General features: G+C 40.5%; 1 protein-coding gene across 2 annotated transcripts in view; it reads right to left on the bottom strand.

Moving 5' to 3' along the window:
• Tfap-2 (transcription factor AP-2) overlaps positions 1-15,440 on the bottom strand; it is a 204,889-nt gene extending 189,449 nt beyond the window's left edge. Inside the window, exons 1-2 of one of the 2 annotated variants that reach the window (XM_071711214.1) lie at positions 15,191-15,440; positions 11,900-12,086 (exon numbers count right to left, since the gene is read on the bottom strand). In XM_071711214.1, coding sequence (XP_071567315.1) covers positions 11,900-11,935 — 36 coding nt within the window. In that variant the 5' untranslated portion in view covers positions 11,936-12,086; positions 15,191-15,440. Of the gene's footprint in view, positions 1-11,899; positions 12,087-15,190 lie in introns of those variants that run through there. The other variant, XM_071711213.1, reaches the window with a different exon arrangement.
• Between the last annotated feature and the right edge of the window lie 462 nt (positions 15,441-15,902).

Genomic DNA, 15,902 nt, shown 5'->3' with positions numbered 1-15,902 from the left:
GATATTTTAATACCCATTTTTACGCTCTCGCAAATTATAGTGATCTCGGGTTACGACAAAATCTGAATTAGCATGCCTTTATGATAAAATCCGTGCCCTCGTATCATTATCGAATTATGCTACGCCGAAGATCGTAATCGGACTAAAACGATTCGCCTAGGAGTAACCCTACGTTGTAACGGTACCTCCCCTTTTTTCGTTTTCGCAGCGAGGACGTAGTGATGCAGATGGCTCCTACTTTCTATGCGAAGATTGTATCGAGAGAAGCAGACAAAATGATTGTAGTGAACAAAAACACATTAAATAAATCTTGCATAAAACCATGAAAACGAAAGAATAGAAAAGTACACTATATTATATTTCTTCGTGTTCATTCATATATATAATGGTTTTGTTTCCGTTCGCGAATAAATAACCTAACAGTAAAGAAAATTAGAATCGTATTTAAGATCAACTTGCGATAAATAGATTTTGTGTGCATAAAAAATTGCGATGAAACTCAAAAAATCTAGAGAACACATTTAGAAATAAAACATCTGTCGGAAAATTGATATGTACTAATGTATTATATTCATGAGATGCACGAAAACGAGTAGAAATTAAAGACTCCCACGACATAGCAATTTGAAGACACTCTATTTGAAACGACACTAAAAAAAGTTGTGATTACCAACGTACGCGATCAGGAGGTCCACGATGTTCGTCACTTGAAAACGTATATTCCTTCAATTTTCTAGTCGAGTAAGCGTCGTTTGAAGGGCCCTTGTGCGTCTGGCAAAGCGTGCACTATCCTGTTACGCGATCTCTCCCAGCCCGCAATCAAAATTCAAATCACACTTTTACAGCCGAACATAAAATCAATATTCGCCCTTTGGACGCGCCCCTAAATTCCGTCGAAAACAAATCAATGTTCTTTTGACAGTTAAAGTCGACGTCTCGATACGGCAATCCGAAAAAAATCTCCATGTCGATGATGACGATTATTTTATTTAATTCGTGGTATAATATTTCTAAAATTAATTCAAAATAATTATCATGAAGTTTCAAACAGAACAGTTCGTTAATCCGAAAATATTATTATCACGAGATACAGTAACGTCTTGCGCGCTATATATATGTAAATACACCATCTTTCATAAAGTATCCTATATAATGTTGTGAACTGTTAAAGAACTGTTAAAGAAATAATCAGAACAATATGTAATATTTCTTACATAAAAGTTGCCCTAAATAAAAATACATTAACAAACTAATTCTCAATAAATAAGCATTGAAAAATATATTTATTTTATTTTAATTGATATATTCAATTTTGTGAACAATCAATTCGTATAAATATTGAAAATGCATAGGTGTCGATGTAATTCGCGATATATCTGTGCATGTAATACAATTACCCACATTTCCCTCGCATATTGAAAAATTTCATACAATATCGTAATAACCGTGAAACAGGGATCATTGTACATGCTGGTATGTACCTGTTGGCATAAAAAAAAATAGATCGCCTGATGGTTGCGAAGTCCAAAGTGTAGCAAAAGGAAAAGAAGTTGCTTAGGCATCCGGAATAGTGCCCTTATAAATGGTTTTTCTATATTGCCTCGTGTCTGGCTCACGTTGGACATGGACATGGGTTACCGGTTCATTTAAATAAGTTAAGGGTCTCGCTTAGTGCCTTAGCGGGTCCATTACAGCTGGGCAAAAGCGGCTAATTACCTGCCTGACGTGAGTTATAAACCCCTCTTCGGCCATCGCTCCCTCCTTTGAATATTTTTAACCGGTATCTCGATTTTTACAATGAAAACGTCGTGCGTCTGCGTTCCAGCGTTTTACAGCGTTGCGAGTCGGCGGGTGCAGCTATCGCGTGCAAAATATATATCACGCCCTTTCAAAAAATTTTCATTTACAGATCGCGGTTTGACTTTTGTGGCTTTATATTATATTACATTATACCATATTACATGGTTTAATAATCAAATTTATTTCATAATGTCTATTTTCCACGTTAATTAAATTACATTGAATTTTAAAACATCAGCCATGTACTCGCATTTTTTTCAAACAACGTTGATATAATTTTAACAGTAATATATATTTTTTACATTTTATTCGAGAAATGTGTATATGCGATGTAGACGGCTCTGTCGCTCGAGCTAATTCGAGCGACAGAGCCGTCCAGCGTTATACCTCTGCCGATCGTAATGATGTTCCTCAAACGCGGCGAATTAAATGCCAATTTCCGAAACATGTTGCTGACCGCGATAAAGTAACGGCTGACAGTTGAAATTTCGTAACAAACGATCGCGAAGGCGGTACCTTTTGGACAGAAAATTAATCTAGTTTGTCATAACGTGGGCGGGTTAGTTCAAAGTGCCGCTAATGAGAAAAAGGCCGACCCGCGTCTTTCTTATTTGTCAATGGGATCATCGTACCCATGAATCACAGCCGGGAGACGCTCGCCTCGAATCTCGCATGCTGTAGGTGGAATTCGCTCGAGAATGAACGGACGATACGGCACATGGCAGTTCATTCTTGCACAGATTAACAGCGTGCAACAGGAAATAAAATTATTTTTTTATAATCTAAAGATAATGGATACTTTATTAAATGATACTAAAAACTCATACGTCATTATAGGCGGCATTGATAAATGTAAAGTTCTATTCTTCACACTAGATGTATGACTCTCTCTTATCAATTTATCCATGTAACGTAATTATATATCCAGCAGAATAATGAGGTTTTTAATTCGAAATTCAGTCGGCTACTCCGCTAAAGCAGAATTTTGTATGTATTAATTCAGAATTAATAAATAATCATAGAGTGATCGAGAACAATGTACTTCCGTGAGAATGAATAGTAATATTTGTAATTATAACTATACAATATATATAGCACAATATATTGCTATTAATAATACTCTTTACAATAATATTACAACATTCGTAGTACAAATATTTTTGTAGACTTCATCTGACGTTAATTCCGTTTGTTCAAGCAAACAAACTCAAACTTTAATTGATACACACATGGTAATGTAGCTGTATAAATCAAACTCTAATCAATTAATTAAATAGTATACGCATGAACGTTCAGTAGAGCACATTGTCGAGTGCTATTATAACGCTAAAAGTTTTTTTTACGCACTTTAGACATTTTAGACACATCGTGGTTTTCCCGCGTTCAGCGATGGTCGCGTTTCCTTTGGAGGCAAAGGTTCAATTTTGTGTGCAGTGGCCCTAAAAGGGCCTACGGGACTGGTTAGCTTTGGTTAGTGGTCCTGGAACGATGCGAACGACACGAGCGGCTGACGAGATAGACAGACACTAGGGAGGGAGTCTATTTCATGGTTAATTTGGCTAACTCGATTTCACCACCACCAACGTGACCAGCCCACCACTGCACTGCCACCACCACCATCACCACCACCGCCGCCGCCGCCGCCACCCTCGAAAGACCAGGGCCACTAAACTACGTACAGGGTGAATTCGTCGGCCACCCTCCCGTTAACGCATTGCTCGTGAATTTTTGTCTACAAGAGTGGTCGAATCGCACGGGTTATTCGAGGGGTTGGAAAAATAATTTGCAACTTCGTATGTGTCTTCCGACGGGATTTCGGTAGAATAAGTGCGAAATAATGAAAATTAATTCATACACGCGAACACAGTTATATCTTTAAATAAGTACGTGTCAATATTCATTCGAAAAGGCGCTTGTTATTAGAATAACAAGAGTTTATTAAAGTTTACTAGTGCGCGTATGTGTGTTTATGTATGTAAATGTTAAGGTTCAAATACAATTTATAATTATTTTAAAAAACCTACATACATGTGTGAAAGAGAAAGAAAGAGAGAGAGAGAGAGAATATTTAATTGTGTACATATGTAAGTGTGTATTGCTTTTTTATTTGTATAAAATGATGTTGATGAAAACTGAGCTGTAATAAAAAAATAGTACGGCATTTCGCAATTTTATTTGTACCGAAGGCAGATAACAACGGCCGGCGCCACTTCCAATAAATTGCAATCGATGGTAAGCAATAAATGCGAAACAGTAGATCTAATGAAAATCCCAGTGATGGAATATACCGTTAAAATATTTAAACTCCGAATAGCCACATGCACGTGCAGAAGAAGAAATACCTGGCTATAAAAATATGCGCCCCTCTCCCCTCCCTGCCGTACTTAATATATTCCAATAAACGTGAAAAATAAAATGGAATAATGTGCAAAATATAATGAAATATAATACTCGTATATTCAGCGACCATCCATTATGCAAATTAATATCGCTCTCTCGTAAAGTGAATTTGATCAAAATATTCAGACGTGTACGAGATACGTACTCGTAATTCATATTTAATGATGTTAAAAAAATATGTGCGCGAAATATGATAACGACGTCGCCGAGAAAACTGTTCATGTTAATAGTAAAAAATAGGAAAATCCTATATTATATATATACATATGTATATTTTTGTACATACGTACGCCGCGCTATGCTATCTTCTGAGTCGAGGAAAAACGTCAGGCAATGTACAAGTATCAGGTACTCGCTTTTATGCGTGAACGCGTAAGACGACAAAGAGACACCTTAAGCACTGGTTTATTCTGCAACTGCGAGATATCCTCCCGCATTTGAAGCGGGCATAACCGTCTCGTCTCTCTTCGACAAACGCGTCCTGTCCGTGTCGTCTACTGGCGCACGTTCTCCACCGGCAAAGGGAAACGCGCATATACTACCGGGAAAAAATCTCAGGGAAAAGTTAGACGCAAATATTAGTTGAACGCCGGACTAGTCATTATTTCTCTTTGTGCTCGCAAATGCCACTCGCTACTCCGGTATCTTTCGCAAAAGGCCGGAACAAAGGAGCGTGTCATCGCGCGGCGCTCTATCCCCTGCCTCCTCGACTCCCTGTCCCACCCTTCCTACCTCTAATCTAACCCGGCCCCGATCTCCCCTAACCACCCACGGCTCGGTCGTCTTCCTCTCTTTTTTTAAGCTCGAGTCTTAATTACTGGAAGCAGAACGGGTTAAGGACTAAAACACAAGCCGACGTCGGCTGACTGATCATGGTGCGTCCCGACTGACGGCCATGCCAAATGAAAAACGGTCTAGAAAAATTATTATCGCGGAAGATACGTGGCACCTGCTATCCCTCTCTCCCTCCTATCCCCTTTCTTTATTTTACACATTCCCCTTCGCATCTTTTCCCTCCTGTTTTCCATTGTTCCAGAATCTCGCCGAGATCTTATCTGATTTTTCGGGTTTGGCGTATGATCAATATCTGCTATCAGGGGCATTTCACAAAAGTTGCGTTACAGTTGACAGTTTTCAGAAATAATTAAGATTTATAGATTTTCAGCGAATTTAAAACAGTGGAAATTAAAAGAATCTGTATTTAAATACCTAATAAGTTCATGTGTTTTATCTATTAATCAATTTTGTTTTAATATATCGTTTCTAATATGTTTAACATTCATCTTTTTATAAGCTTCCGTTGATCAATAAAAATTTTGAGCAAGAAAACGTGCTTTCGACAGACATATCCTGCTCTTGGCAATAGCAACTACACATACTTAATGTCTTGGTATCGCAAGCGTTAACGTGACACTGCAGGGCGAAAGGTCGCAGAACCCGAATGTATCGTTTGCATTACCTATGCAGAAATGTGTCGTGCGACACGCAGGGCATGTAGACACGTATGAACAAAGTGCCGCGGCCTTTTGTGCAGTACCCGGGGGTGACAATGGGCCTTGCTCTCAGCATTGTCACATGGGTTAACCAACGTTACCGAGGGGGCTATCGTCGATGTTTGGCATCGTCCTGCTCGCCGACAGCCACCGTCTTTTATTCAACGCCCTGCGTACCGCGGCCTAACTGTAATTGCAGCGCATTAGATACACACTTTTACATGATTAACTCGCGCCGCCATAGTAAAACGGCAACCTCGACTGTTACCCGCTACAATCGCCTCGCGTTCGGTTTCTGTGTATTTGAACAGACGAAGGTTTGACTCCGGTCAATAACTGCTCTATTTACCTGCTCTATCGACGGGAACAAATAATGAGTTTACAGGGCTTGAAGCCAATAATTTTTCAAGACTGTCGGCAGAATGGATAAACACAGTTGTCGAGTAAGTAAAGCGTCTCTTATTTTATCTTCTGTACAATATGTTAACTAAACATATAAATAAACATTCCTTTGGGTAAAATAACTTTCCGAGACCATCTTGAAAGTCGTGAAAAGATAAAGGTCAAGTTTTATTAGTTTTCATTTAAATCCGCTCCGATCTATCAATAACCCTCTTCCGCAAAGTCCTCTGCACAAAGTAAAACAACTGGCTAAAAAGTAGTTTTTAATTCATGCGTAATGACACGAGATCAGAGAGACCTGATTTTATATAATAGGGGAACTATATGGTTGATTCATAAACAAGTTCCGCTGTATATAATTACTCAATCACTTTTTTAAAGAAATTATTACTCACAATATCCAATTATTTTATCTGCTGCAAATAGTTAAGAGTTAAGAGTATATCATTTACGAATCAATACTTGCAGTGTCACATATACTGTTTATTGAATCTAAAAATTTAATTTGTTAAGTAAAACGGAACATATTTATGAGTCGATCCAATATTACTACGAAACTATAATTCATGTTTGTTGAACATGATATACCATTAACCACATTATTGATTAATCCTTACTTTTCAAGATAAATATTTTATAGCTGCTACACGTTAACGAGAATATTATCATAAATACGTTTCACGCTAAATAATGTAGTTTCCTCGATGCAATGATAATGTCGATTTGCGATTAGCATTAAATTATATTGTATATACATAACAAGAGCAAAATAACGGAGCATAGCGTTATTTGAAAGAAAACGATCCCATTCATTAATCGAGTCAACAATTTCGACCGCACGACCGATTCATTCTTTTTTTTTTCTTTCTTACGACCACGATTTCCTCATTCTCCGTGATGACGGTCATCTCCGCGCGAAATGAAATCGAAACGCAATTTGTCGTTCCCCACGTCGCCCTCTCGCGTTGCCGCGTATCTCCCTCGCAAAACCATCACACGATTACGCTAATTCGGGTATCATTTATTTTTCGTTCACCCTTCTTCGTCTTTCTTCTGCTGCCCTCCCCATCTCGTCGCGCAAACGAAGCTCTACCCTCCACCGTCAACGAGGCCGCGCTCGATTCTACGAACTTTGAAGTGCTTTGAAAAGCCCGGTGGGTTTTTGATGTAGCCACCAACTGTTCCCGCCATGCAAAATAGTGAATCACGCATTAAGCGGAGATAAAAAGCGGCAAATAACTCGACTATATTGAACGTAACGCTCGGTTACACCGAGAACAAAACCGATGCGCGTTGATACCCCAGAAAAATGTTTTCTTTCGGTACGGCAAATCGAGCGGCGTGGGGCGACGATCGGACAATTTAAGTCAGTCAAATGCACGGTGACATTTATCAATAAAGATGTGTGTAATGTGTGTGCGTGGAACGGGTCAAGAATCACTGGTCAGCAATTTGAATAAAAGTATCCTATGAAAGAAATATAATACTCTCCAAAGAGTTTAGCCAAAGAATTTTTTATTTAATTTATTATTTATCATTTAATTTAATCATATTCCAATGATTGTTGACTCATAGTAGTTCTCTCTCCGCTCTACATTTCTCCAATTTGAACAAATCAAGTTTCATTCAAAAATAAATTTAACTTGTCTAAATAGAATTTGGAAGTACTACCTGAAAGTTTGCGTTGAAAGATTAGGAAATTGACGAGTAACAAGGAAAAATAACTTAATAAAATCCTTCTACGAGAGAAAGAACCATCTTAAGCTCAGGCTCAGTTCTCATCAGTAACTCGTATAACGAACGAATCTTTGATTTATTGTCAACACATTATTGTACTGTCGCCTGAATAAAGCCTAGTCAAAAAAACAGTGTTCTATCCTTCTCAATATTTTGAAATATTGCAGTGTGTAATGTTCATACAAACAATGTATAACATATAACGAAATGTCGCGAGGCATCGTATTATTTGCAGGACGCGTCGTGGTTTCCCCGTCAATACGTATTCACGGCGAGATTTACGAAAAAAGAAAAGAGAGAGAGGGAAAGAGAAGGAAAGAGAGAAAAAAGAGAGAGAGAGAGAGGTGGGAAGAAGGGGGAAAGTACGAAAGACACGAGAGTGATCTTCGGCAAAGATGGCACGTGAGAGCAAAGTATTAACTCTCTCCTGCGTGATGGGTATCGCACCCTTGTTATTCCAGCCACAAAGACACAACTCGCCACTCGGCTCTGCCACGTGACCAGATCATACTTTATTGGAAAATGTGCAAATACTCGTCACTCACCAGCCGCGTTCCCGCATTTTGACGACTTCCTTTCTATCGTCGTGTATTATTATTCCCTCCCCCGTATTTTTCGGTTACGAAGCTATTTTCAATATCCGGCAGTTTTGCAGCGGCAGAACTGGTCCAATGAAGTAGTATTTTGATGTATTTTGTTTTGTCAAAACCCGTATTTCCCGTGTGTAAACAAAAACGGTAAAACTGAATTTCACTGCAATAATTATTTTTGTAGAAAAGAAATGGCATTCTCTCTCTGTTTGGCCAGTGGTCGTTAACCTAGCACAGTGGCTGCATGCACAAATTACCATTTCGACAATATTTTTATACTCTGTCCACGTTAATCTACGTCGTATCTCAAAATTGATATAATTCAATCGTAAAAAATTTGTGTTATTTTACTCGCTGTATAAAAATTATCTCAGGCATATATATAAATATAATAAGCAAGGTATTTTTTACATAACATTCCAATTGAAAAAAGGGTTATTTATAAAATAACTGTACAATGTTCAAACAAAAGAACGGTAAGAATTCGTATCTAAAAAAAAGTTCATTCGCATATTACGAAATACGGGAAGTGTAAAAACATGAATGATCCTCATGTGCGGCTTATATTCTTTATATTTCCGATCGAAATATGTAACGTCCTAGCAGCACGTTGAACGCAATCTCAGAATTTGAATAAATAATTGAAGACCGAGAAAGCACTCGGGGTACTTGTTATCAGTGGAACAAATTAAAGCGTTAGGAGGTAAGGTTGAGAGAACAAGTACTAGTCGACCGCTGCGGGATTGCCTTTCAGACAACATAGGCGCAGCTAGCGAGAACTCGGCTAACAACATAATTCAATACGGGGCTACTACCTAAACGTGTTTCCGCTATCCGCCATGCTCGAGGACTTACATTTCCTGCTGTTACTATATGATTTCCGTGACCGCCGTGAAGGGGAGAACTGATGCGCGCCATACCGTGTCCAAAACGCAGTGACGATACGGCTCTTTTTTATCCGATCGAAGATTTTTTTTCGCCCGTCTCCTCTCCATTTGTTCGCGCGAGTTTTTTTTTTTGTGTCGTCTGAACGGCCGACTCTGCCAATGGCATATGCAGCTCACCAAAACGTAATAACTCCCAAAGTGGTAAAATTTACATTTGGTGCGAGTTAATGACCCCCCGATGCTATATTTTATCGTAATGCGAGAAGAAACGTGCGAGTTACTGCTTCGCACAGACATTTAAAAACTGCCTAATTCTACATAACTTATAAGGGAGAAGAAAAGGGAAGAGATACAAGAAAAACGACGTATACGTAAAAACGATGTCTGTTTACAGACATCGAACGTCGCGTAATAAACTGTTGCGTGATGAATTGTTAAACAAAAAATTGTTAAACGAGGAATAAATCGAACGATGTCACGCACCGCGTGCAATTACACGCGAACAGTAGAGAAGTCATATATATTTCAAATATAGTTTTCCGAGTGGAGCGACAATTCTCCCCCGGCGTATATCCTAGATCTCAATTATCATCATCGTAAGTACGTAAGAACTGTGTGTGTACACAAGAACTCTCCGCGTTTACGAACACTCTTTTCTAGATAACGACGTAGCTCGCGGTAGACCACGGGGACCCTCGCGAGCCCGTTGCACGTAGGACCGAGAGGGATTCTCTTCTGTCCGGCTTCAGGACTTCAGGATCGTCTTTTTACCTACGGTACGGCATCGCGATCGCGTGCGCGCATTACTTAACCCAACGGCATCATTCCTCAGCGCGGTACGCGCGCGCGTAATCGCGCAAACTCGTTCCACGCATCGCATGCGAAACGCCAGTACCGCGTGGATCGGTCATCGCTAATTTGCGTCGATAATGACCGCGTCTACGAGGGGGAGAATTAGCCGGCGAGGAGAGGGATGCAGGGGTCTCCCGCGATCCGTATCTGACGTCTGGTTGGCTGGTTTATGAATGGGGTGGGCCCCCGCGCCGATCGCCGCACGATCGCGGAAGAAGATTGATCTGTCCTCGGTGATCTACGATTATCAGAAACGCCTCACGGTAAATAGGGCCCGTTTAGCTCGCTTCGCTGGCGGCGTCGCGCGGCCGTTTTACGGTGCACGGTGGGTTGTACGCGGAAGTGGTTAAGGCGGTTAAGGTATGCAGGAAGTCCAATCGACTGCTAACGCGGTATTTTTATACGCTTTTTCGATAATCCAACGGAATGTTAAGAGAAGAACCTTTTTTAAGCGCGCGTGAGATGCAACACTTCTGCAGAGCGAATAGTGTCCTTTGGACACCTTTGTTCTTCTCGTACTCAGGCGTGTCGCATGCCTATATCGTTTAATTAATACACGTGTAATAATTTATACGTGTATTACAAACGTATAATAATCACATGAATTTTTTAACTGTGAAAATATAGCGTTTCAATTTTTGTTTGGCCAGTCTGTGATTCGGGTGCGGATACAAAGCTAACCGTTTATCGATGTTCGCCAATCGGACGAATTTTTCAGTTAAACAGTTTTCGTCCGCAGACGCCTCGTTAGAATTACATATTCGAAATAATAAAATAATGAGAGAGCGCAGCTTCCGCGGGTGAGAGAATGAAATGTTCATGCGCGACGATAGCTCTCTCTCTCTCTGTGCCGCGTATAAATATTCATGTCACACACAGCAGCAGGGAGCTTGGATATCCAGGATATATTCACGAGGATAATGTGTTTACTGCGGCGACGTGTCTTGATACTTCGGCTAAGGTAACGCGAGCTTCAAATTCAATATTTCCATCCGCGCCGCTGTCGCGAAAATTACACGGAGATATACATTCCGGTATTCTTACGGTCATATTAGAATGACTGAGGTAGATACCCTAAATAATGTGTAAATCTTTTTCGCGCCCGAAGCTAAAATTCAATTACGCGAGAAGATATCTGAGAATTTATAATATCATCATTCGGAATCGGTTTATAAATCCCGTACGTAATATCTGCTTTAAAATATAAATTTTTTTCCACGTCTTCCATTTTCCATTTAGTGCAAAATACATAGTATGTTTATTTCACCGTCATAAAAATGTTATGGGTTGAAGAATTTCCCTCCGAAATTTAGAATCACATTTTAAGATAGCATTTCTCGACTGTAATCCGCGAAATAAAAAAATATGTGCGACACATACAGAGAAAATTAAATACGTACACCACGATACAGAGAGAATTTAATTTGTAAAAAAAATATTATTTTTATCAAAAAGTGCATTATTCAAAAAAATCTAAATAACCTTGTTAATTAAATACGTATTTGCATTGTAATTTAATGTCCCGTCGGCAGAATGGTATTCAAAAGTGGTAGAAACTACCGTTAAACTGCCGTTAACTATTCGCCGATTGCGTATAAAAAAAATATTTAACAGTTATTTATAATATTTCCAGCTGTATTCCTAAGTCTCACAGAACGCGGCAATTTGACTAAACGCCGACGTTCATTCCAGCGTGAAAGCCGACATATAAAGTCGGCATGACAGATGTAACACTTACCTGCCAGGCGTTGGAGTCCAGAGCGAGGTAAGACATGTTGTTGTTACTGTCCTCCGTGATTGAAAAATTTGTGGGGTACCCGGAAACTCCTCGCCAATCGGCACGCTACCAATATCCAGCTTGTCACTCACGTTCCGAGATGATCGGCAGGCGGCATCTTCCGTCGGGAGCTTCGTGAAGAAGCGAGCTGTACTGGAAAAAAAAGATGTGTTATATTCGAGCGAATATAAATATTAAATAGAATAAAAAGTATCTCAAATAACGAGTTTATCGAAAATTGGTAGATGAATCGATTTAAAGTCAAATTCACATATTAAAAAGAAATTATCATAATTAACCGGTGGAAATAATCGCTTCCCTCAAAAACATTAATAAAGTAAATTCAGATACGTGTGACTTACAATTAGTGAAATAATTTTTTTAATCTGAACTTTCATTCATTTGTCATTCCTACGTTTCAACTATAAAGGAAAATTATTAAATTACTTAATTACAAAAGAAAATTATTTGATGAGGACTAATTGGATTTGAAAAACCTATGCGCATGCAGTGAAATTGCTTTTTCAAAGAAAATTTTAAGGAATTTTCGCACGATACTTTTTTTGCACGCGAACCATACACGAGACGGAAATATCGAGTAAGATTTGGCGAAAATTTCCTGCGGTGAGTAACAAAAATGCGAATTACTTTCTCGTCGGCCGGAATCCCTGGGGCGTCGCGTCAACGGATCGGGAACTTAGTTAAGCAAAGTTAAATACGGCTCCCCGAGGTGGCACGACCGCTTTTTAATTGCAAACACTTTCACAAAACGAGAAAATATCCCAAGACGCTCGACAAGCGGGGATTACAGCCCTAGCTTCTTTTTCGCTATTGCTATGAAATGTCTACGAGTATAAATATCTGCAGTTCCCAAGGTATTTACAAGTACAATCAGACACTTCATGGAAATCCTTAGCATCAACTTGCGGTATCTCGGAAAGTTCACCACAACGGTGTTTAAAGATTTATTTTACTATAAACATAGACTTAAGTACGAGTAAGAATACGTCGTACAATGCTATAAGATTAAAAATTACATGAAATTCAGACAAGAGGCTTTCCATATTCTGATCAATTAACGAATAAAACAATAACAATGCCGAAACAGTCTCAGTGCTAAACGCAATAAAAATCACATCACTTCAATTCGCATGCAGAATATATATAAATAAAAAATATATAAGCTAATAAAAAAACATAACCATTCAATTATATAAAAAGATTTATATTGGATGGAAAAATATGTGTATTTAAATGAACACTGTTTTAATCGCTTGACAAATCTTGTCAATAATAGTGAAATTGTAACGAAACTGTATAGTGAAACTTTAGATAATGATTTATTACTGAAATCTCTTTCTCTCTCTCTCTCATCAACATTATATTCATAAAGAGCTATTGAACGTAATTATAGCCGGTTCTCGCTTTCAAAATTAAAACACATATAATAACACCGCACATCTTTCAATATATCCGTGATTTATGCAAATCCGTGCAAATCAAAGGATATCATTATTAAATTTAAATGTAGGAAATATAACATATTTTCTGCATAGTACTGTTTCTACCACAGAATCCTCACGGAGTCCCTTTCCCCTTCCTTTCACCGTATTTAAATCAAACGGTGATCAAATATCGGCGGCACCGTCGACTTTATTATTTAACATCACAAAGTTCCATGCAACGAGTCAATCTGACCAACAAATTACTGCCTCTCTGTATTGTTTATTGTTATATCCGACTTGCGTACCGTCCAGTCGCAGACACAAGCTTAAATTAAATCAGACGTTTACGAGCGAAATGATTAACCTTACGTCACGCCGATAGGATATTATTTATCCTTTTTGTGCACAATGACGTCTATTGAACCCGCGAACTTGCATCTCCGAAGTAAAAGAACTGTTTATTGTTTATTCTCGAGAATCACTTTTCGCGAATAACATATTTTACTCGCATTCTAAACATTTTTCTTACATTTTTGCTTGTTTTATTTTTTTTTATGAAAGAAAAAAAACTAAAAACACACATTTGTAGTAACAAATGCTATGCATATGTAAAAAATTGCTAAAAAGTTTAACACTAAATTGGAAAATGTATTGTATTCACGCACCACTTCATCACTCTGCGATAAAAATAACATTTCTATCATTTTATTTCTGTTCCCATCATTTCTTGTTTTTACTGTGTTTAGTGAACCATAATTTTTCTATTCTCAAAGGTTTTTTACATTCACCGGAATTTATGATAGAAATTTTCGAAAACAAAGCGTAATGTTTGAAACACTATGTGCCACTTTTGTTAAACGAAAGAAATTTCATCTGTCAATCGTTTTCGAGAATCAAGGTCGCTTTATCTACGTAATCCCAAATATATGTGACTGTTCTCGCACACGTACACACAGAGAAGAAAAGTTCCTCTTTCTTTATATTTTTAAAATAAGACGCGATGACGGTATTCTAATAAACTCCTGGCTGTTGGAAAAAAAAACATTAATCGCAGACTGTGTGTCCAAGTGGCTTTTGCCTACACCGCAGCTACATCGTTAAATCTCTTCCGGCAGCTATTTGGCTTCGCGATTGCTCCAAGGACTCCACGTTAAAAAGAAACAGTCCAAGGTCACCGCCGCGCCGCATTTCGCACAGCGTTCGCGGTGATCACTCGCGCGAGGCACGTAATGTCCTCGTCGTTACTTTCCGGAGCACACACGATTCGTCGCTGGTGCAAAAGTTAAAGCCGGACCGCGACGTCCAGGAGATACACGTCGCAAACTCACCTCCTCGTCTCGATCTCGCGGCGAATCACCGACGGGCGGACGGCGGCGACGGCATCCGCGACGGCCACCGATCGCGTTTTCGCGTCAGACTCGCGATAAAAAGATGAAAATGCGCTCCCGCGATATCTGTCGCGAGCGAGATGACGCGCGCACGTACGTACACGCGTGTCCTTCGTAACTTAATCCGCAAGCGGATTATCGGAGGCTAATTCGAAACGCAGTCAGACCATCCCTCTCTTTCTTTCTCTCTCTCTCTCTCTCTCACTCTCGCGCTCCTACCGACCGGCGACCGGCTCGCTCCCTTCCTTCTCTCCCTTCCGTGATCTTTCTTTTTCTTACCCCCTCTCCACCCCCGCTCGCTCGTTCTCCGCGCTCGCGAACGGTCTACGTGTCTTCCTCTCTCTTTCTTTCTCTCTCTTTCTTTCTCCTCCTCTTGCAAGTACTGCTGGGCAGTATGCAGTATGTGTACTTGATCGCACCTTGGAATGGCTTGAAATCACTCGGTGGCACGTCGAAGATGGCAGGCGGACCGGCGTGGAATTCTCGCGGCGTGGCGCAACGACTCCGAGGACGCGCGCCACGCGAGAAAATGCACGAAAGCAGATGAGAGGACAGTGATGTTGCCGGAGCGAAGGTAGCTTCCCCGGTCGCGTCGCGCCGCGTCACGCCGCGTCGCGTCGCGTCGCGTAGCGTTGCGTTACGTTACGTTTTCCGTATCTCGTGCCGTGTGTCCCGATGTGTATTGGCCCACCGCACGTGGCGCCTCGCGACGTCGCACTGCGCTCCAGGCAAGAGAGGCGCCGCGGCGCCCCCCTCCTACCCCTCCAAGCCGCCACCCCTGCCGCCCCGTATGCCACCCCTGCCGCGGCAACGATGCGCCTCCGCCACCACCCGCGGCGCGGTACTATCGCCTGCCCCCGCGGGGGTGTGGTGCCTCCGCCTACAGTCACACGACGGACCCTGCGCGGCCCTGTTCCATATACCTGCCTGTACCGGAGCCGGAGAGGGATGACGACGGGCTAACCTAACCCTAACCCCTAACTCCGAGCGCGACGCGACGCGTCGCGAAGTAACTTACGCGGGCCGAACCGCGTCGAGAGATGTAGTGTGGATTTACGAGAGCGACGCCGGTGAGTGAGTTACCGCTTACCGCCAATATTTGGACAGATGAGGATGGCGGATGAAACGAGA

The sequence above is a fragment of the Temnothorax nylanderi genome, unplaced genomic scaffold (genome assembly GCF_030848795.1).
Source record: "Temnothorax nylanderi isolate EJ_2023f unplaced genomic scaffold, tnyl_v1.0 TNYL_tig0096_pilon, whole genome shotgun sequence".
NCBI classification, from domain to species: Eukaryota; Metazoa; Arthropoda; class Insecta; order Hymenoptera; family Formicidae; genus Temnothorax; species Temnothorax nylanderi.
Note: the sequence above shows the minus strand (reverse complement) of the source record. Positions and strands in the feature narration are given on the sequence as shown.